General features: G+C 37.9%; 2 protein-coding genes across 24 annotated transcripts in view; one reads left to right on the top strand and one right to left on the bottom strand.

The window, feature by feature from the left end:
* Window positions 1-922: 922 nt before the first annotated feature.
* On the bottom strand, window positions 923-23,357 carry BROX (BRO1 domain and CAAX motif containing). 22 transcript variants are annotated; one of them, XR_011247652.1, is made up of 15 exons: window positions 21,934-22,353; window positions 19,821-19,956; window positions 19,389-19,505; window positions 16,014-16,120; window positions 15,608-15,704; window positions 12,236-12,331; window positions 11,157-11,229; window positions 10,063-10,168; window positions 9,288-9,377; window positions 7,653-7,738; window positions 6,813-6,894; window positions 6,316-6,466; window positions 4,799-4,958; window positions 2,102-3,581; window positions 923-1,962 (listed from the first exon to the last, which is right to left on the bottom strand). XR_011247652.1 is itself a non-coding variant. In XM_069545410.1 (14 exons), exons 3-14 carry the CDS (start codon window positions 19,487-19,489, stop codon window positions 3,495-3,497), a joined length of 1,236 nt encoding a protein of 411 aa, XP_069401511.1. In that variant the 5' UTR covers window positions 19,490-19,508; window positions 19,821-19,956; window positions 21,934-23,357; the 3' UTR covers window positions 923-3,494. The 22 variants fall into 22 exon arrangements, 14 of the variants coding, with proteins under 14 accessions (XP_069401511.1, XP_069401502.1, XP_069401500.1 ...); XR_011247651.1 differs by lacking the exon at window positions 21,934-22,353 and adding an exon at window positions 21,501-21,620; XR_011247650.1 differs by lacking the exon at window positions 21,934-22,353 and adding an exon at window positions 21,356-21,576.
* Window positions 22,081-23,412, top strand: part of AIDA (axin interactor, dorsalization associated) — a 49,098-nt gene continuing 47,766 nt past the window's right edge. Inside the window, exon 1 of one of the 2 annotated variants that reach the window (XM_069545414.1) lies at window positions 22,081-22,673. In XM_069545414.1, the coding sequence (XP_069401515.1) occupies window positions 22,564-22,673 (110 nt within the window). In that variant the 5' untranslated portion in view covers window positions 22,081-22,563. The remainder of the gene's footprint in view (window positions 22,674-23,412) is intronic. The other variant, XM_069545413.1, reaches the window with a different exon arrangement.

Below are 23,412 nucleotides of genomic sequence, written 5' to 3'. Positions count from 1 at the left end.
CTCTAGCCTTTTGGATAAGCACAGCCCAATGTTGGTTTTTCTTCTATGGTTCACAGTAGGCTCTCCCTCCAGATTAACTATTTTAATCTCTATAGTTTACTACAAAAAGCTTTTCTTAAAACAAAAATGTAAATTCTAATCAAGTAACTGAGTCTTTAGATACAAAATTCAAGTAAACCAAATGACGTTTATTTTTACGTACATACTGAGATTAAAAATGCCTTATTTTCTATACCATGATTACTCTAGAAGGCAATACTTCTGAATGATTTTGAGTACATTTATATAGTACTTTAAATGCCACCTCAAAACTCCCAAAGTTCTCTGCAGAATATTGTATAGTGATAAAGTCCCTAGCTTAGTTCACCACAGTACACAAGACTGCAGCATGCTGGCTAATACTGTGAATGAGACACATGTAGGCTGGAGACTTCCCTGGTGGTCTGGTGGCTAAGACTCCACACTCCAAATGCAGGGGGCCTGGGTTCGATCCTCGGTCATGGAACTAGACTTCACAGGCCCCAACTGAGTTTACATGCTGCAACTAAAGATATCTCATGCCACAATGAAGATCAAGGATCCTGAATGCCTCAACTAAGACCCAGTTCAGTTCAGTTCAGTCGCTCAGTCGTGTCTGACTCTGAGACCCCATGAATTGCAGCACGCTAGGCCTACCTGTCCATCACCAACTCCCGGAGTCTACCCAACTCATGTCCGTCGAGTTGGTGATGCCAACCAGCCATCTCATCCTCTGTCGTCCCCTTCTCCTCCTGCTCCCAATCCCTCCCAGCATCAGGGTCTTTTGCAACCAAATAAATAAATATTAAAAAAGAAAAAGACTATATGCAGGCTGATTTGAAACCTTACTTTGAAATTAAAAGGTAAGTACCAGTAAGCCAAAGAAGAAACTGAAGAGGTCAAGGAGGATTGAATATTTTAATGAATTCATGTAGCATAAAGCAACAGATACAAATGCATCTGTCATTTTAAAATATAACTTTAAAGAATTATGATTTTACATTGTATGAACCTTGTTACCAGCTTAATAAACATGAAAAATATTTATTGAAAAACAAAAAATTCCAATGAAATTGTAAGTAAAATCACTTTTATTTTCATAAATAAAAAGATAATTCAGTGTATTAACACCTTTAGCAGGATGTTAGCTGTCATGATCTGGTTTAAACTAAGTATGCAACAGTTAACACAAATAGATACATCTCTCTAAGATGTTCATGCAACTTCGTTACATCTGTTAACTTCCCCAAATTTCCAACACCACTTTCAAAGGACAGTATATATATATACATAAATATATAAAATGGGATAGTTTAGTCACAAAGTGTCACGTTTGCTGAGTCAATGGAATATTTACTATCTGCTTATGTTGAAATTGCCCATTGATTAAATGTTAATACCAGTATTTACTGCATTTTACAGAAGCCCTGTGCATTTATTACATGTTTTCATTCCACATATAATACCAGGACCCATAGAAATGTCAATGTGAAAATTTAGTAACTAGGCTAAATAAGCACTTGTTCCTAAAATAAATAGATCTTAGGCCAAGAGTAATAAGCCGGAATCAAGTACTGTTCAAAGTTTTATCAGTAAATGGCAGAAAAGCACAGAAAATACAGTGAAATTAAAGTGTCTTTTTCTATAAACAACAAAATAAAACTAAATGTCTGCCCAGTTATTACTTCACTTATTCTGGAAACTGCAGCTTCAAATATTAAGTGTAATACAGCCAGGAGTAATTAGCATTTGCATATGTTAAAAAAAACACCCTGATTCTATATAGCTTTTTTCCCCCAAGAATATAAACTATGATTTGAATAATCATTTATTTGAACACAATACTGATTCAGATAGGCATAATATATTTACTCTTCCTGCCGCTGCTAAGTCGCTTCAGTTGTGTCTGACTCTGTGTGACCCCATAGACGGCAGCCCACCAGGCTCCCCCGTCCCTGGGATTCTCCAGGCAAGAACACTGGAGTGGGTTGCCATTTCCTTCTCCAATGCATGAAAGTGAAAAGTGAAAGTGAAGTCGCTCAGTCGTGTCCGACTCTAAGCGACCCCATGGACTGTAGCCTACCAGGCTCCTCCGTCCATGGGACTTTCCAGGCAAGAGTACTGGAGTGGGGTGCCACTGCCTTCTTCCTAATGTATGTTTATTCCTATCTCAATACTTTGTGCAGATTTTACTTGTTTCTCACAGAATTGCTGTGTAGATTCAAAGGTTTATCTGTGTAAGTGCTCAGCACAGTGCCTAGCATGGAGTAAGCTCTTAACATATACTACTATTTCTATTATTTGAACCAACCTGTCATTTATAATAGAAAAATTAGCTAACACCCTAGGAAACTCAAAGGAAGATAAATCTACAAGGGCGATTCTTGTTAAAGTATTAAATATCCACTATTTCCCAGAATTGTGTATATACTAAACTATTTCAAACATTACAAGCTGTTTTTAAGATATACCATATCTGTTGGCTAAGTTTTTGCTATGGCCTTTGACCTAAAGCATTACAATTCTGATAAGGTTAAGTGTTATTAGAAAACTATATAAAAACCACTTACACTGAAATCAGGTTAACAAAGGCATTACTCTAACTTCTGCAACAAAGAAGTAGAGATTTACCAAGTATAATTCAGGACAACCTATTTTGTTTAGTTTTCAAGTTCCTTCTTTTCATCATGCAATATATGACTTCTACAAAAACATTTCACTGTCTTCTCACATAGAAACACTAAGAGCTGTTACAAAGTTCTGTCCCCTAGGTAAAAAAAAATCCATTACAAAAACTACTTTAAAAAATATTGTAGGTTTGTTTATTGAGGCTGAAATGAAGTGCAGGGCTACCAGCAGAGGAGTTAAGTTTTTGGATGGTCTTAATATACCTATAAACGTAATGAGTAAGTTATACACTCCAACATGTGTAAGTGATTTGGTATGAAGATTTTTTGATCCTTAACTGAAAGTAATATTTTTCCCCACCAGAAAAGATAACTGACACGGAATATAACAAGTCTGTGCTACCAGCTGACATAATGGAGAGGGGAAAAAACTATCTGTTAAAAACTGATTCTTGTCATTCTTCTGGTATCAAATAAGAGGAAGGAAAATAAAATTTTCTTTGTGAAGATAGAAAAACACCTGAAACCACATGATTCTGGCCTATAGTGTTTAACCTGAAACTGACTACTACCCAGATGTTCGGAGAAAAAACCCAGTCCCCAAATATGCCCTTTATAGGTGCAACAAAAATTGTCCACAGGTTGTCCTGATTCAAAAGGAGTTTGGAAACAAAGTAGAAAACATCTCTACCGTGTCAGAAATCAAGAATAAACTAAAGGAAGATTCCCTCTGAATGTACTAAATTAATCTATAGGCTTTAGAGAAGTCATTGCCAAGATACATGAAGTTCCACGGTTTATCCTATCCACTGGTAGAGAAATTCAAAGTGCACACTGGATCAATGTATTTTAGGAGATGTAGCACCCAGTGTCTTTTTGAGGTTTGATATCTGGTTCTTTCACAGGTTTCACCACTTCTTCTGGTTTGGGTTTAGCCTAGGAAGAAAGAAAAATACAGTGTAAGTATATAAACTAAGATCTGGCAAACAAACACTAGGTCTATTCTATTTCACACTAATATAAAGGGGATATATTAAAATGTATCACTGAGACTACCAAAGCTGTGCCAGAAGCTACGTACCAACCAATTCAACTAAAGACAAAACAGAAAGCAACATTTTCACTGAAGATGCAAACCTGGATGGGCAGGCAAAAATCAAGCTAATGGTATCCTTAGTCTTCCTGAGGAGGGGGAAACTGAGTGACCGATCTGTGAACATGGAACCCTTAAGTTCAAAGATAACTTGTGATACTAACAGGCTACCTCTCAGGACTATTTTAAAAGGCTGAACAGGATGCAAAAATTGCTATTTTTAGGAATAATGGTTTTAGTATGGGTAGAAAACTATATATAAAAAACAAAACCAGGAACTTCCCTGGTGGTTCAGTGGTTAAGAATCTGCCTTCCAACGCAGGAGGACATAGGTTCAATCCCTGGTCAAAGAACTAAGATTCCACAGGCCTCAGGGCAACTAAGCCCACATACTGCAATTACTGACCCTGTGTACCACAACCAGAGAAGTCTGTGGACCCCAACAAAGACCCAGTGCAGTCAAAAACAGTCATACAATTTTTAAAAAATTAAAAAAAAAATTTCAAGGAAGGGGCTATGTCTGCAAAGTAATTCCTATCCCTTTTCTTCACAGACCTCTTGTCTTTTGGTAGCCAAACCTCAAAACTTCCACTTAATCTACCATTTTATTTAGCACACTAAGATATACTTAAAGATATAAATGAATAAAAGAAGTCCTACTTTGCCCCTGGATGATTTCACAGAATGATGAAATTAGGTCAAATCCTCAAATAGCATGCACTATGCTAAATCAAAACCAACACTGCGATAGCACTATAAACATTGGATGAGACATCCTTTTAAGACTTGTCTTCCCACACTCCTCCTAAAAGAGGCTCTGACAAACTGTAAAATGGCAAGATAATGTGTTGAAAACATATCCATCAACTATATAAGAAATCAGAAGACAACTGAGGCCTAGAGGTTTATCTCAGAGTTCTACAGTAGATTTTACACAAAGCACTGTAATTAGCTAACGTAACATTTAGACAAACGTTATCTATTTAGAGAACAACATCAAACTGTGAAGTCTGAATTCTCTGAAAATTCTGTGAATGAATGGAAACAATCCATCTCATACACTGTCATCCTTGGGTCTTTTGGTGAGATCAAAAGCAGCCAATGTTTCTGGTGTCCAGTGCACACTTGGAGGAGGAAATTCGAAAGGTACAGGTTCTACGAGACCATAATTTGCTTTGAGTTCCAGTTGTGGGGCTTCTGTTGGAACTTTCTGAAAGTAACTGCAAAAAAAATATAAACAGCAATTCATTCATTCATTTTTTAACTATTTGAGTGTCTACCTGTGTCCAAAAGCCTATGCAAGAAAATGACAATTTAACATAGATTAACATAGAAAAGAATTTCTTGCCTCACATAGCTTACAGATGAGTAGGTGACAAAGTCAAGAAACCCTGTCAACTACAGAGCAATGTAACTGAAGCTATGAGGGATGTAGCGTGCTGTGAAAACACAAAAGAGGGGCAATTAACCCATTTTTGGGGGGTCAGGGATGTTTCTGAGGTGATGAACACTGGGCATGTTCAAGGAAGTGAAAGAGCACAGCATGACCAGAACTAGAATATAAAGGGAAGAACCCAAGAGACAAAAGCAGGGACAAAATTAATTCTACCAGCTTACACAGGTGCTCTTCTACAGCTTCAACAGCGCTGATTTAATAATGGAAAACTGCTTGACAAAACTAGACAGGACTGATGGAAAACTGATTTCCCTTCTTTACACATGACCAAAACTAGAAGGAGATGAATATGTCAACAGAAGATAAGTATTAATATGTGCTTAACAGATGGAGAAGGGATGGCAGAGAAACAAAGGTAAGAGAAAGGATGGCAGAAGTGGGCTGAAGTTAACAATTCATGTGTATTTTAAAATCTGCTTTTATGGGTCATTATCAGAAGCAGAATAAAGTTAGTTTCAACATAAGTGAATTCTATCAACAATTTAAATGGAAAATTAATGCTCAACTTAAATGCAACTTGATATGAAACATATAGGAATAGGGATAACAAACTGTGGTATTATTAAAACAATATTACTATTTAAACATTATAAATATAGTTGTCCCTTGGTATCTTTGGTGGATTGGTTCCAGGATCCTCATCACTGAAATCCACAGATGCTCAGGTTCCTTACATGCACTGAAGTAGTATTTGCATATAACCTACACTTCCTCCTGTAAACTTCAAATCATCTCTAGGCTGAGATCCTTACTAGGTATTACATTCTAAAATATCTATTAGAACGTAAAGTGAAAGTCACTCAGTCATGTCCGACTCTTTGTGACCCCAAGGACTATATGGAATTCTCTAGGCCAGAATACTGGAGTGGGTACCCTTTCTTTTCTCCAGGGGATCTTCCCAACCCAGGGATTGAACTCAGGTAAACACTATGTAAATAGTGGCTGGCCTGCAGCAAATTGCAGTTTTGCTTTTGAGGACTCTCTAGAATTGTTTTCCCCTGAATACTTCCCATCAGTGGTTGGTGGACTCACAGATGTGGAACCCACAGACTACAGAGGGCTGGCTGTATACACTATACCATTATCAATATTACTAAAATCATATATTGAGTTGTACTCACATAAATCCATTTTCTCGCTGACATTTTTCTAGAGTGTTCTTCACAAGATTTCCAAGTTTCCTAAAGAACAAGTGTCCCGAAGGTTTGACTGTTGGTCCAGGTCCTTTGGTTTCTCCATATTCTTTGCATAATGCTTCTGCCTTTGCATAAACTGAATGTGAAAGGATATAAAGTTATTTGATTATAATCAATTATTATACTAAATTATAATCAATTACATAATCAACTATTATAATCAATTATTTATACTAAAAACGCTATTCATCAGAGATGCTCTTTACCTAGTGTAAGAGCAGTACCAACAATAGTGTTAAGCGGTAGGTAGATATGTTCTAGAAGTTTGAGGTTTTTGAAGCACTTCTTTATTTTCTTCAATACTTCACTTAATCTCATTCCCTTTCATGATCTCAGCCAAAATCTCTTTTAACTGCCTATTCCTCTTTCTGATAAAACATTAGTTTTTAAAAGGGGAGTTAATATTCTGGTGGGATACTTACATTTTTCTGCTTCTTGGAGCGACCTGATTGCTTCACCACATTTATCACTAGCCAACAAAGTCTGACCATGATAACAATAAGCCTGATTTAAAAAAAAAATAACACAAATTTTTATTCATTCTCTTCTCAAATGATGCTTTCCACTGTCACTGTTTTCTATATGCATCAGATAAAGAAATGCTTTTGTCCACTGTTGGAAGAATCAATGCAATCCCTTCTTTCCTTGAATAAGCTAACCCCCATCTCTGTTGGTATACAAAAATAAAACCAGGGCAGAGTGAATAAAGGAGGGAAATTACTAAGCTAATGCAGAGGGGAGAAGGAAGGAGGACTTTGAGATTAAGGACTAACCAGGTTTTAAGAAAAAGTTGCCAGACTAGAGTAGGCTATTTACTCTTCAAATATCTACATCAAATCTGGGACTGCACATGGTGTTACGCAGTGTGTCTAAAAGCAGATTATAAGCTATAAGAAATTTTATTAATGATTCTTCACCAACCCAGGTTGATATATTGTATGGTTAAGTCTTAAGATTAGAATTAGTAAATACCTTTCCCAATGAACAGGACAAAATTATAGAGAAGTCTTATGAAGTCTGCAGAAGGTTGCAGCTTAAATGGGTTTGAATCAAACAGCAATTCCACTGCTATAACCCAGCTCTACATCATCTCCTTCCACCCACTTTACTCCACAATGGTTGCACTGACTGTCAGGGAACATTTACTGAGAGCTGTCCATTATTTACAAAATGCTAACGAAGAGCCTGGACAAATCACAGAATTGGCACTCAAGGGGCTCAAGAGACAGTAACTCACATTGTTTTGGGCGAAAAATACTTACATAAGCTGTGTAGAAACACATTTTCAAGTGAAGATATTTTCTCCATTTAGCAGAGTATGCAGGCTCCAAACTGGATAAAGCATGATCTAAGGTTACATTTTAAAAAGCAAAATATAATTTTACCCTGATTCACTAGAAGACTTTTAGTTCATGTGTTCAGATGCTAAAAGCAGAATGCCATTCACACCTGAAACTCAAGCATTTACATTTTAAAAACTTTGCTTTATTTACAGTGATTCATTTTCCCGTAACTATCCTTTCACTATACAATAAGACAGGTTAAATACCAGGGCACCTCTTTGATTTGATGATTCATGTAATTTAAGTTGGAGATAATGATAAAAATAGAAATGACTGAGAACTTCAAGAGAAATACGAATACTATCAGAGTATCTCTTTAAATATTTTATATAAACAGCAATACAAAGAGTACTCTAGACATCCAAGTCAGAAACAAGGATACTCTCCTAACCCTTATTTACCACCCCACCGCTGCATCATGTATAAAATACGCATGATCATATCTCCTGCCCAACACCTCTCAAATCTATTTCTTCCTCTCCTGTCTTTGTCAAAGCTTTCATTATTTCGTCCATAGTACTTAGGAAGAAGTGATTATGGTCAGCCTTACTACTACTTCACTAGCAGGCCCATTTTTCAGCTTGCAATGATAGGGCTCTTAAATTCAAACCCAATTAAGTCACTTTTACTTCTTTTAAGGTGTTTATCAGTTTTATTTTTTAAGGAGTCCCAGACAGCTACTGAACAAAGGCCAAACTTCTTAGATAGGCTTACGAATCAATCTGCAATCTCACACATGCATACTTTCCTACCCTTTGCTCCCCACCACTCATTCTGTTTCAGCTAAGAGCATCTGTCTAAAGGTTCCAGAATGCACTAAGTTCTTTCTTATCTCTGTACGTACTACAGAATTTTCTAATCTTTCCATAAGCTAAAGCATTCAAGCAAACCTAGAATTTCTATTTCAAAATCAGGCTAAACCACCAACTTCCTTTAGAAAGCTTTCTCTAGCATACCCAAATCCTTTAGGTTTTTATTTCACCCCTGTGACAACACTTTTTTCATGCTATAATAATGTGGTTACATGTTTTTCTTCTTCCCTAGGCTGCGAATTGGTACACTCAGCAACTAAAAGGGTAACCATCCCATAAACAGGAACATATGCATGTTTCTTAAGTAAGTGACTGAAAAGGAAACCAGATTGAGAAGACCTGAGCACTAGTCCCAGCCTCATACCTGCAAGCTGTTAAATTACAAATTAGTTATGCTAATTCTCTGGATTTCAGTTTCCTGTCTAAATAAGGACAGTAATATAAAGTTGTTATAAAGATCAAAAACACTTCAAAAGAAAAACAATTGTTTAATTATTAGACATAACTGGTTAAGAAGGACAGCACCGTCCTTTTCAGTAGACAGTATGGAGCCTATCAACTGTGAACATCTGTAATTCTTTTCTTTTAAAAAAGAGTAATAAAATAATAAAATAATGTACATATTATTCCAGCTTTGCAAATGATCAAACAATCTGAAAGTCCTTTGATTTTGCTTGTTGCCTACTAAGCCAACAGCTTACTCTGAAAACCTAAAGACTAAAAAACAGAACTGTAAACTTACCAGCTTTCTGATAGAAATTGGCTGTTTCATATGCCAGAGCAGCAATTAGTCCAGGAGCATGTTTCAGCTCAATTGCTCGAGCAATTGTTACTATAACCAAAACACAATGAAGTGTATTGTAGGATTAAGTTCACTTGCATTCACCTTAAGTTCAATTATAAAAGCAAAAGACAGTCTCCTATCTATCAGGATTTTAATCCATGTAAGTTTTTCGTTAAAAGTTTTAACATGAAAAGTAAGCTACAGAAAATACAAATGTAAACAAACCAAACACTGAGTTTGTTGGTTCTGGTATCATTTCCTTACGTAAATCACTAGCTACTTAGTACTCACAGAAAACCACTATTACAAAATCGCATGATGTAAGAGGAAACAAATACTTTCAGGGCACTAGAGTTTGAAATAAAGAACAAAAGCCTATGAAGTCTCATTATTTTCACATAACTCTTTATTTCCTGCCATTCAAAAGTGAAGATTTCAAGGTAAGCCAAACAGTGGAAGAGAAAAAAAAGCTGGTGATGCAAAGATGAGTTGCAGAGTTAATTTTATGCTGCCAGAAATGCAAAAAATCAGACTCCTCTTAACAGTCATTAAACTGTAAGTCCTTTCCTGCTAATGAAAAATGGACGCAAATGCTAAAAGTAAAAGTCATTCCTCAGTATAAATTTTCCAAATTCTGAAACTTAATTCCAGCTAACTTATTTTTAAAAAGGAAGAGTGAAACGCTAATTCTTCAACAACAACAGCAACAAAAATCTTACAATATTTAGGATACCTTCCTGAGCCTCAGCCTGACACTGGATGATGTAAGCTTCTATGAGTCGTGCCTCTAAATCCCGCCCCTTCTCTGCGGGTGTAATGAGCTTTGGGATATGACTTTCCTGAGGGAGAAAAACAAAAACAAAAAACAACAAAGAAGCCAAATTTTAACTCAGTTGTTAGAGAAAAAGAAAATGGAAGTTATGAGACACCTGAGTTGGGGATTTATCAGAAATTTAGGGTACAAATAAAAATTGTGTATAAAGGAGCAATATGAAGCTTACAGAGAATAAAAGTTCCCGTACACTGAAATTTTAAAGTTTTATTTATAAACTTTTGTAAAGATAAATTCAAGAGCAAAATCTGGGTCATAATAAATTGCTTAGATATGCAAGTCATATTCTCAATTTAGAAAATGTTTCACTGACATGGTAACCTAGTTCCCTTTTGCATGAGAACCAGAACTATTTATTCACATTACCACTAGTAGATACAAAGAAGCTCAATTCTGTAGCAGACTCAGGATCACAGCTCTTTCCATCACCATAAATCTATCTCATCATGAGAAAGTGCAACACTGGCTTCCAGGAGGCTTCAGTAAATATTAGTTTAATTAGAATGAAGTGGGGGTAATTCTGGTTGGAAAACATTTTAGTCTTTTCCCTTATTCCCATCACATCTCCAAGAAATTTAATATAATTAGCGTATAACTGACTGACCTGCTAGCATTTTCACTCTAATACAGAGAATATACTCAGAAAATTCCATTTTGCAGAATCATGAACACTCCTGGCAAGTGAGGCAGACAGCAAGGAGAAATGCTGAGAACTATCAATTTTTGTGTTTTGCTTTCTCCTATCTTTTCAGAAGAGACAGAAAAACAAGCAGTGAAGTACCACCTGCGTCATCTAATTGTAAAAGTCATGGATGATTTTCTGAAGTGGAGACAATATTCTGTTACTTGGGTGCACTCGTCAACAAGGTACTTAACGTAAGGAAAACAACACATACTAGTTCTTCTTACATGATTAAATAATTCCTTCACCCCAAGAAGGAAATAAAAATTATTTCAACAATTAAAGTATTAAGAATATATTCTATTATTGTTACCTTTAAATGTTTAAAAATCCCAGCTGCAATTTTTAAGCTTCGATGGACTTCTTTTGCTTCATCCTCTGTTATGCTGAAGGAGAGAGGTGACATTAGCTACAGGATGAATCCTGCTTCTGGTATTAAAACCCACAACTAATACATTCTCATAAAACTGCAAAAGTCAATCATTTGTGTTTTTTACTATGTTTTCTTCCTTTTAAAAAATCTGACTTAACACTTAGAAAACTAACAAATGCACATGAAAAATATCCAAAAAGAAGAGATGACAAGTGAAAAAGAGTTCCTGTCTAGGGGTCTGGACAAAGGCTTCTTCCTTTTCCTTCCCAATAACTTTCATACATAAACAAGCATAAATCAATATACATGTAAAGCATGCACATACTTGAAAAACACATACATACACAGTATTCACTCTACTCGTTTTAATCACCTAAATTACTTCAGACACTATTTTACATCAGCACATACAATTCAACCCCATTTTTAAATGGCTGCATATTATTATTCCCACGTTCAGCTGTATCACAGTTGGTAGTTGCCAGTTTCCTATTGATAACATTCACCTGTACTATTCTAAAAATTGTATCTCATTTTATTTCACAATCCCTTAATCCTTCAAAACACCTTTCACATACTTATAAGCCTTTGTCTTTTTTGGTGAATTGCCTGTTTATGTCCTTTGCTTATTTTCAATTGATTTGTTGGTCTTTTCTCTGTTGATTTGTAACAGCATAGATTATAAAAACAATCTGTCAGATGTACCACAATTTCTTAGGCCCAATCTGTCATTTGTTTTAAACTTTGTTTATGGTACTTTTATGTAGTCAAATAGTCAACCTTTCTCTTTTCACAGTTTGAGGTTTTAGTTAGAAAGACCATCCCCATGACAAGATTATTAAGACTGTTTTTGCTTTTTACAGTAGGCTCTGTGATTCTGGTACTTAAAAATGCCAACATTATGAGGTAACCTTACATTTATCAGAAGTGGTACTTTAATCAGTAGGCTTTTTTAACCATGAGGCTTGAAATATTTAAAAAATAGTACATATGCATATAACCCTCTCCTTTTAACTTACTTCTCTTTTCCAGCCAGTCTTGAAGCATATTTGGTATACCATAAAGCAACATTAAATCCCATGGAAATTAATTCAAAAACAGCATCCTGCTGGGCACTAGAATTATAAACATGATCATTAAGTACTGTCCACGATTAAGACATCTCTATATGAAGCCTGCTATAAATCTTACCCAAAATCATAGCACTAAATACCCACTGAAAAAACGAAGAGAGTCCTTGTATTTAATACTGGTGGGGAGATAAGACACAAGCACACATATAATTAGCAATAAATGACTATGGGGATGGGGGTGGTGAGAGAGAAGCTCAAGAGGGAAGGGGTATATGTATATTTATGGGGGATTCACAGTGTTGTACATCAGAAAGCATGACAACACTGTAAAGCAATTATCCTCTATTAAAAATAAAAATTCAAGAAATGACAACATGAAGGTCCAGTATGTACTTCCTAACAGTAAACATGAGAACAGTGGTTCCCACAGGTTACTGTACACTGAATAGCTTTAAAAACACAGATTTCTGGAACTTATCTTACAAAAAAAAGTCCAGGAAGTGTGCAGAATCTGCATTTTTAACAAGTATCCTGATGCTTCTGGAGCAACTACCATATTTTAAGAAAACAGATTTCAGAGGAAAGATTATAGGCTAGAATGACTGAAGGCTTATTGGTATAAACAGAATTTGAACTGTGCCTTGAAAGATGGCTAGAAGGGAAGCACAAAGACATCCCAGATGAAGGAATGACACTGTTAAAGCACAAGAAAGGATTAAGATTTTTCTGATACCAGTGACCTAACTAGCTTGATTGAAGTTGCCAATTTATAAAGAGAAGTCGAGGAACAAGAGAACTAAAAGCCAAGATGTGAACCTGCAGAAGATTGTGAATGCTAAGTCAATCAATATATTACCCAAAAAAAGGTCTTAAAGATAAGCATATTTTATATCTTGTTTCCTTCAGATTCTATCACTAAACACAACACAAAGATGGTAAAAAGCTTATAAAACAAAGAAGATAATATTTTTGTTCCCTACTGTTAAGATCCTGAAAATTGTTCATACATTACTGTATTTCTCTCAAATGATTAAGTAAAAAACCAGAATACCCTTATATAACCAGAAGTAATACCCTTATATACACACATAATACTAAAGATACAGAAAAATTATTCAAAGGGAAGAAACTAGAATTGTGACTCTGCTTTGTACGTTTTATTTAATTGTTGTCTCCGTCTTAAAATGAACAGAGACATGGAAACTTTTTAGATTAAAAAAAAAGATTCATTACAAAACATATAATTCAAAAATGACTTAAAAGTGATCCTGTTTAATATGTTATAACATCAAAATATGACAGTTATGAACAAATGCCTTAAACGTTTCTCATGCCAAAACAAATTTAATGCAAAGTTTAAGAGCTTATATTTTTCAGGACTGAGAGCTTTCCAATGAATTAGGTCTTGTAACTACATGTAGTAATTCCAGCAATGGTGACCTAGGAGGCATATCAAATGTGTGACTTTATCTTTAGTAATAGAATAGTTTTGTTAATTTATATAAAAGCCTCATGAAGAGCTCTCTCTTGCCCACCCCTTGTTTCTTTCAATCTACCTTGCTCCTGAACACTCCACTTACTTGATATTTTTCAGATCAGATACACTCACAGCACACTTTCCATTGAATAAGCAGCAATCAAGGATAAAATAACTTAAAAATCTCAGATGTACTGAATCATCAACATTATAACTTAAGACCTTTATCATATAATTAATTCTTCACCGTCTCATAAAACTATGCTGAGAAATGTTGTTAAAAGGAATAAAAATTTAGCACAATAGGAAAAAGTGTCAAATTTATCCAATGGGAAACACTTTAGAATCTGCCAAAGTTTTGTAATTTAATGATAGAGCTTTGATTCTTTTAAAGAAAAGTTTTTAAGATAAATATTCCTTCAAGTGTAGACGAAGTACAAAGGGGTACATAAATAAAAATAGAAAATGAGAACTTACTCAGAAAACCTTGGTATCCCAAAATGTTAAAATTTGGAAGGGATTCATGGTCCCTAACTTCCTATCCAGTTTATGAATTCCACACATAATATTCCAAAGGAACAAAGGAAACTAACATTTACTGAATGTCTATTCAATGTCTGACATTACATTAGTCCCTTAACGTAAGATTTCCTATTTTGCTGCTCACAGAAGCCCTATACCTATAACCCCAACATATAGCTGAGGAAGCAAATATTCACATAACAGAAGCTCTGCGGTTGCATCTCCATGTGTATGAATCCAAATTCCACACCCCCTCCACTGTGATGCCTGCCCTGGCTGTTCAGCAACCCCATTTTCTTCCCTTCTGATTTAAAAAAATGGTAACTCTAAAGCACATCGAGACACAGATATGCGACAATTTAAAGAACCCAATGGTGAGTTTGGGGAAAGACTGGATACACGTATATGTATGGCTGAGTCCCTTTACTGTTCACCTGAAACTATCACATTGTTAATGGCTATACCCCAATACAAAACAAAAGTTTTTCGGAAAAAAAACCCAGAACCCAATGGTGTTTTTTAAAAAAAGGTAGTTAAAAATTCAGCATGATTATAATCAGCTTCCTGTTACAATCTAACTAGTCTCAGGTGACTGATAAAGTTTTGAGGGGAAGTTTTTAAAAACAGCAGAAACACTGAAATTACAGAAAAATAAACATAGTACTGTGAGTCTAAAAAGTATGGAGCTGGGGTGGAATGAGGGAGAAAAAAAGGGGGAGAGTGACCGAAGACCTCTGAACTCTCCATCAGAAAAGAAAAGGAAGGAGAAAGCAAAACTCAGCTCTGCTTGAATGGAAGCAAAGGCCAATTTTGGGAATGCAGATTTCAAATTCTCAAACCATTCTTTGTGTATTATTAAAAGTCAAGGCTGTTAAAATGGATAACCAACAAAGACCTACTATACAGCACATGGAACTCTGGAGAGGGGGTTTGAGGGAGAATGGATACATGGCTGGGTCACTCTGCTATTCATCTGAAACTATCATTACCATTGTTACTACCATTAACACTGTTAACTGGCTATGCCCCAGTACAAAATATTTTTGGTGTTAAAAACAAAAAAAGCAAGGCTTCACAATTCTAGTTAACATTTAACATTGATTATCTCAAAAACAGATGTGGTCCAGGAGAAACAAATTTTGCTTTTACTTAATAGACTGTATTAGAAGTTTAGGTCAACATTTTTTCACTAATTTCCTGAGAAAGGAAAATGCTGACCAGGTTTATATTTTGTTTCTGTAATACCCAAGCTATGAGTTAAACCACTATCTAAATAGTTACAAAAATGGTTTCAATTTAGTACTGTTGGTGCGGCTCACCTTGGAACCTGTCCCTGTAATGTGTCAGTCCACTTGAAATTTTGAATGTATCGTAACTTGCTTTCTTGGGTAGATTCATCCAATGAATTAATGAAACCTATAAAAAGGAAGACAACATTTTAAATTTTACAAGAAACAATGAGTGTTCTCCTTAGAACATTATTCAGATGATTTTTTCAGGTACCTGAAAGAAACGCCCAACCCCTCTCCCCTTCTCCTAAGGTAACATGATATGAAATATACACACATTTAATCTTCAAAATGTTAGAAAGACCACGTACCACCTTTACATTTTCACATTTCTGAAACTCAAGCATACCAAAGGATATAGCCTAGAAGACTACTTAGATTTGGACTTCTCCATACCTGATTTTTTAAAAACTTAAGTTCATTTGAATCAACTAACCTTGTAAAAGCGAAAAATACGAATCTGCTGCATTTTTCATCATTTCTGGATTACAGCTCAAATCAGTGAACAATTCAAGCAGTCGTGCTCTGGATGATCTCAGGTCACTTATGCAGAAACAGATAGTAAAGTAAGCTGTATTACAATGAATCTATGTAAATATGGCTAAAAAGTTTCAACTGTAAAAGCTTCAACACAGGTACACAACCCTCCTCTAAGACCTTTCTACAGATACAGGAATGAATTTAATTAGGACTAACAATGGAGATAAGTGAAATTTCTAGTAATGATTGTTTTAGAAATTATACTAAAATAAGTTCAGTCCAATTAAAGGGGTAAATCATGAATGCAATTATGTAATAAAAAAATGCACTCCAAGTTTTAATTTAAAATAATCAAACTAACACAAGCATTTAAGATGGGAGGAAGGAATTAAGAATGAGTACATTAATCTGACCAGCTCACAATAATAGTTTTTTGAAAATTTAAAATTTAACTTTTGTGTATAATTTTAATATCCTCTTAAAATTTCAGTTTGACATTTTAATATGCTCTTAAAATTTCAGTTTGACATTTTAATATCCTCTTAAAATTTCAAAGTTTGACATTTGACATAAGTACAAAATCATATTTTAAAATTGCATTCTATAATACAACACACATAAATATGCAAAAAAAATGAGACCACTAGTTATTTTAAAAATGATCCCTCATCTCCTGGCTCCTTTGATTCTCTGCAGCAATAAATGTGGCAGACACTTATTGTTTCTTTCCAAAATTCTTTTCTCCCTTGATTCCAATAGCACTAAAATTTCCAATTCTCCTCTTATCTCTACAAGTTACCCCTCTATTTTCTTCCATGTCCCCTTTGTATTGCCACCTCCAACAACGTTCAGTCTTTGGCTCCCTGCTCTTCTTTCTTCTGAGGTCTCATCTACGAGGACGGCTTTACGTCTAATCCTAGATCTACATCAATGGCTCTAACTTGGTCCTGTTTTAGTTCTCCACCTGATTTCAGAAGGCAGCTTGCTTAGTGAGGGATCCAGAAATCATACTACATAGAGAAGGACTGAAGACAATCGTGTGTGAATAACTAAAGAAAGACTAAACTGTAAGCAGCAAGAGGAGGGACTGTATATCCAGAACTTAGTAAGTGCCTGGAATAGAGCACATATTCAAAATTCTTTCTTGAGTGAAATAACGCTAACATTTCAAATACTTTTAAGATTCAGAACAACTGTAACATAGCAGTAATATTTAGAAGGGAGCACAAACTTAATCCTGTATGGTCCAGATGGAGTGTTTATGTATTGGTACTAACTCTAAGGAGGCTGATTCAAGGAAGTATATACCAACAACTATATGCAGCTGACCAAAAATGGGATGGGCTACCTTATGAATCTGCCATTGTTGGCTTATTTAATTAAAGGCTGGGAGGGAGTCATTCCGGACTACGAAAACAATTTGAATCCTTAAGGCCTACTCTAGGCTCAAATATTTGGCCAGCTATTTACAAGTAGGCATTCAGTCATTACCTGAAAACCAACTTGTGTAAAGTTAAATTCATCTTAAAATGACAAAATTTGAGAAAAGTGTACCTTAGAAGTATCTAATTTAGGTTATTAACTTTATAGATGAGTAATTAGACCCAAAGGAGTTAAGAGACCTGCCCAATGCCACAGATGAAACAGTTAAGCTGGGACCAATGTCTAGCAGGTCCATATAGACAAAGCTATGGTTTTTTCAGTAGTCATGTACAGATGTGAGAGTTGGACCATAAAGAAGGCTGAGAACCAAAGAACTGATGCTTTTGCGCTGTGCTGCCGGAGAAGACTCGTGAGAGTCCCTTGAGCTCAAGGAGATCAAACAAGTTAATCCTAAAGGAAATCAACCCTGAATATTCATTGGAAGGACTGATGCTGAAGCTGAACCTCCAACACTTGGGCCACCTGATGAGAAGAGCTGACTCACTGGAAAACACCCTGATGCTGGGAAAGATTGAGGGCAAAAAAGAGAAGAAGGCAGTAGAGGATGAGATGGTTAGATAGCATTACCCACACAATGGACATGAGCAAACTCCACCAGATGGTGGAGGACAAAGGAGCCTGGCCTATTGGAGTCCATAGGCTTACAAAAAGTAGGACACAACTTAGCAACTAAACAACAACAACAGTCTAGGAGTCTAAGATTAGGGCTTGGCAAACTACAACTTATAACTTGTTTTTATATGCCCCACAGCTTATTTCTGTAAAATAAAAAAGAATAATTCAATTGTGACTGTGTATAGCTTGCAAAGCCTAAAATATATACAAATGTATACAGTATTTAACCCTTTACAGAAAAAGTTTGCTAACTCCTGATCTAGATCAATACGTCAGTTTTCCTACCTTCTGCTCTGATTCTTTCCACCAAAAGCAGCAATTCTTTTAATTTTCCTTTAATGGTACCACCAATGTCTTGATCATCTAGGTTCTGAATCTCATAGACTGAATTCTTTTCAGCTTTTCAGAGCAAATCAGTCAATCTGGCAAGTTGACATCGCCTTCAAAATCTCTCTTATACCTATCTCTTTTGTTATATCTCTTGTATCTCTCTGTATCTCTTGTATCTATCTCTCAGCGAAACTGCTCTATTCACATTCCCTAGAACAAAGGTTTTCCTAACAGAAATGACTTTCTCCTCTCCCTTCTTACTATCTAAGTCAGGGATCAGTAAACTCTTTCCGTAAATGGCCTGAAGATAAATACTCTAGATCTTGTGGGCCATAAAGTCTCACTTGGGAATACTCAACCTTATTGTAAAGAGGGAAGGCACCCAAAGACAATCTGTAAATGGGGAGGGGGGTGGCAGCTGTGTTCTAATTAATAAAATTTTATTTATAAAAACAAGCTGTGGGCCAATCTAAAGGACACAGTCTGGCAACCCCGATCTAAGACATACAATTCATTTAAATCTCAGTTCAAGTCCTCTCTCCTACTGAACAACCTGAAGGCTATTTCAGGTCAAAGGGAACTCTCTCCCTGCTCAGAACTCAATTAATTTACTATCCGGTCAATATCCAACAATATCCAAATATGACTTTGTGGAGTCTCTTGTACTGCTGTAACATACATCTTAACGCTTTAATTGTAACTGCTTTAGCCTCTTCAGGACTCACTCACTGATCTAAAACTTAGGACCCAGCTTAAATAATCTATGACTTAACTCTCCACACATCATTTGTAAGTTGTCAGACAGGACTTCAAGACTAAACAACAAGGAGTCTAAGGTTAGGGACAGCGTGTTACATACTTCTGCACTATTCATGGCCCTATAAAAGGACCCTGTACCTAAGAGTGGCTCAATCAGTATTTGTGGAGATTGGCTAACACTTACCTGCAAATTTTTGAAGCACCAGGGCCAGTGACTACACCATAGTAGTTAAAAGAGACAGGAGCTGTGGCTTTTAATGGGTTCCTATGAAACCAATGTGTCATTTTCTCCAGATGTTTCCTACTGACAAAAAAGAAATGTATAAAAACTAAAACTAAAACATTTAATAAGCAATGTAAATAGTACTAAAATATTTTTAAGTAAAAATTTTAAATTACCATAGGATACTTTCATATAAAAATATATAAAACAGACATATGTATATAAAATACTTCACTGCCACAGTCAACCTTGTTTCAATTGTCCATTTATAGCAGCCTATGTTTATTTAGGTAAGGCGTATAAAAAAAAGTATTTGGAAATATGCTCACAGTAACTGCAACGTTAAACATGCTGGAGCCGTAATGATTAAACTCTACTGTGTATAGAAATCACCTTGCGCCAAGGGGTGGGAGTTCTTGTTAAAAATGCAGGTTCTGATTCAACAGTCTGGGGTAGACCTCAGAAGTTGATGCTGCTGGTTCCCAGTCTACACTTTTGAGTAGCAGAGCACTGGACTTTGGTTGGACAGCTGAAAATATAACAGGCATAGGACCAGGAAAATGTAATTCCAAAACAGGTTCAAATGGCGACCCCTATTTAGACTGCCAACGTTACTTGGAAGAAATAGGCCTTAAATTAACTGTATTTCCCATGTGATACTGCTGAGGCCAACTAACTGGGTATAGCATGTGTTCTATAATAAATATATTTTTGACAGAATAGCAAATAAGAATCAATGTATGCATGTGTGCGTGCTCAGTTGCTCAGCTGTGTCCAACTCTGTGGCCCTATGGACTGTAGCCCACCAGGTTCCTCTGTCCATGGGATTTTGCAGGCAAGAACACTGGAGTGGGGTGCCATTTCCTCCAAGAAGATCTTCTGGATCCATGGATCGAAACCATGTCTTCTGCGATTCCTGCACTGGCAGGAGGATTATTTACCACTGAGACACCAGGGAAGCCTAAACTAGTATACAGGATGGATAAACAACAAGATTTTATTGTACAGCACAGGGAACTATGTTCAATATCCTGTGATAAACTGTAATGAAAAAGAATATGTGTATGTATAACTGAGTCACTTTGCTGTACAGAAGAAATTAACACAACATTGTGAATCAACTATACGTCAATAAATTTTAAAAGTATATCGATTCTTAAAAACCAAGACATTTAAAAAACTACCTAAATGAAATTCCAACTTAAAAAAAATTAAGTTTCACACCTTTCCGGTAAAAAAAAAAAAAAAAGTGTGTCCCACTTGCTTAAAAGTCCTTGTTCGAATAGTGAAGATAATACAGGAAGGCAAAGCTGAAGACTTAAATATGGCAATTAGATCCCAGAAGTAGAAATTCGGTGAGATTTAATTAATTTGAAAGCATTATACAATGTTGTCAATTAATTTTTCTTATTGGGAAAAAAGCGTGGGCTGCTCAATGTAAAAAATACCTACTTTAGGCATCTCCCTTACTATATTTAGTTACTCATGGCAAAACCGCCTTTGGAGAGCAGCAGATATTTAAGGAAGAGAAAGTGCATTGTGTACCCAGTGAAAAATTGAGTAAGTTCACTTATGACTCAACCCAATTAACAAGGGCTTCAAAAATATATAACCTTCTAAACATCATCCATTTAAACCTCCTTTATAACGTATGTAAACTAATACAGCATCTCTGTACATATAAACCAAGCCTCCTAGAAATTATGGCACACAATACACTTGATTGTGAGTTTAAATTTTTCACAAATACTATTTTAGCGCGCCCTCCCACTTAGTGGCTGCAAATGTTTTAAGTTCCGTACACTTTTACTCTAGGAACGAAGAGGGTAAATACTGTGTCTTCTGCCCTTGCCCGATCTATCCCGGGAGAGACTCGCAGTCCGGTTTTCAAGAATTCGAAGGGTGGGGTAGAAAGACGACACACCCACCTGCAGATGCAAGGAAGGGTGTCTTTAAAGCCACGCAGCACAACAGTCTGATCGAGCCTGCCGCCGAAACCGGCTGCCACTAGAAAAGTCTGATTACCGACAATGGTCCCCCACTCTGGAGACCCTGGGTCCCCGAGTCACCTACCGCCACCAGAGTACCGAAGGTCCACTTCCTGTTTACCACCCAGCCTCTTCCTCCGGTGCCCAGTCCAGTTGAATGCCGTGACCTTGCGCAGGCGCATATCCTAGCGAGCCCCTCCTGAACAGACATTTTTGTGGAAAGCCGATACTACCCAACTGGGAGAGGCGGACAGAGGTGCCTAAACCCCTACGTATAGTTTACGAGACATTCCGACTGCTAGTGGAGACGCGGGCAAGGGGATTCAGCGAACCTAGCTTGTTACTACCATTGATTCGTGGGGCTAACGTGGATTTTCTTTCTCTCATTTGTTTGAAGGCACTAGGAGGAGACTTTTGTAGACCACTTATCCGGGAGTCTATGGAACCTGTGTAAAAAGGCTTGATTTATTGCTTGGCACTGTGGGGAAACGACAGGCCCAGCCTCCTAACATACTTACCAGATTCCTCGGAGTCTGTACAGTAGTCCTCCTGAGGGAAGAAAGGCAAGGTCCGACTCCTCAAACGAGAAAGGAAGGCAGTCGGCAAGCCGGGACTACCGAACTAGAGCGACGGAACCAAGCCTGCGCGAGCCGCGGTCACGTGCCCATGGCGGCCATGACAACTACCGAGGCTCGGCGGTGTGCGCCGCCTCGGTAGTGGAGCCTGCCGCGTTGTCGCAGCCCCCTTAAAAACACTTCGTTCCTCAACCCCTTTAAAGATATTGCTCCATAGTCTTTCCTCGTGAGCTGTGGTCTTCTCTAGAGACAAAGAGCAGGGCTGGCCGAGCCTCCTAAGCCGAGGAAGAATTCCTCAGTAGCAATGGCAGCCAACTGGGGGAGCGGGGCGGCCTCAACCTAACCCGGGGCGGGGCCTCGGGGGCGGAGCTTCGGCGGGGCGGCCGCTTCAGAGCCGCAAAGTTTGGCTGTGGCGGCAAATGGGCTTGGGCGGCTCCTTGGCGGGTGGCGGCGGTGGCCGTAGCGGTTCCTCCTGGCCCTGTTAATGTCGGGGCCAGGCCCGGGGAGGATGGCGCCCTAGAGCCCGGCCTTTCCTGGGGGTAGGGGCGGGAGGGGACGGGGTGGGGACCGGCCATGTCGGAGGTGACCCGAAGTCTGCTGCAGCGCTGGGGCGCCAGTTTTAGGAGAGGCGCCGACTTCGACTCTTGGGGCCAGCTGGTGGAGGCGATAGACGAGTATCAGATGTGAGTGACTAACCGCGGGAGCGGGCCAGACCGGCTCCAGTCGGCCGCCTCCCCCCTTCTTTCTGTCGGTGTCTCTCATCACTGTATCTGTAGCCAAGGCTTCTCAGGGTGGGGCCCCGCAGGCACTGGGGCTGAGATCTCACTGGCTCCGGAGACAACGGTCCGCTCTCTGGGGCTTTTCGCCCTCCGCCGGGCCAGTTCCAGTGCAACAGGTAGCCCTTCTTTCCCGGGGCGCCAGCCCATTCAGGCTACTACTGAGTTCCTGGCCACCGTCTCCCGGGTCTCCCGCTCCGCAGTTTCCTTTTCCCCTCTCCTCCTCTCTCACGTTGCCGCCCCTCAGTTTCTCTTTTAGAATCTCTTAGGAATACTTCTGTGTTCTCCGCCCACGTTCCAGGGATGAGTGGCCTTGCTCTGTGTACAGTGCCTTCCTCCTCCCCCGTGTAGGACAGGAGGGAACGGGTGGCGATTGAGGGGAGGGGGTGCCCCCGGGAAGCATAGAGACCGGAGGTCTCATCAGCCGAAAGAAGGGTCCCCTCTCGCGCTCCTTCACCCCTCTTTCTGGGGAGCCTTGTTTTCCCAATTCACCTCGAATCCGTTTCGGTTTCTAGGACTGTTATTTGCTAGGCTGGGTGAGTCCCACCCGCCCCTCGCTCGGTTGCTCTGGGTGGAGTCCGCGCAGGATGTGAACAGAAGAGAGCAAAATGTGAATTAATAGACCACGCACAGGAGCCACCACTCC

The sequence above is a fragment of the Ovis canadensis genome, chromosome 12, assembly GCF_042477335.2.
Source record: "Ovis canadensis isolate MfBH-ARS-UI-01 breed Bighorn chromosome 12, ARS-UI_OviCan_v2, whole genome shotgun sequence".
Classification (NCBI taxonomy): domain Eukaryota; kingdom Metazoa; phylum Chordata; class Mammalia; order Artiodactyla; family Bovidae; genus Ovis; species Ovis canadensis.
The sequence above is the reverse complement of the archived record's forward strand: the minus strand, read 5'-3'. Positions and strand labels throughout refer to the sequence as shown.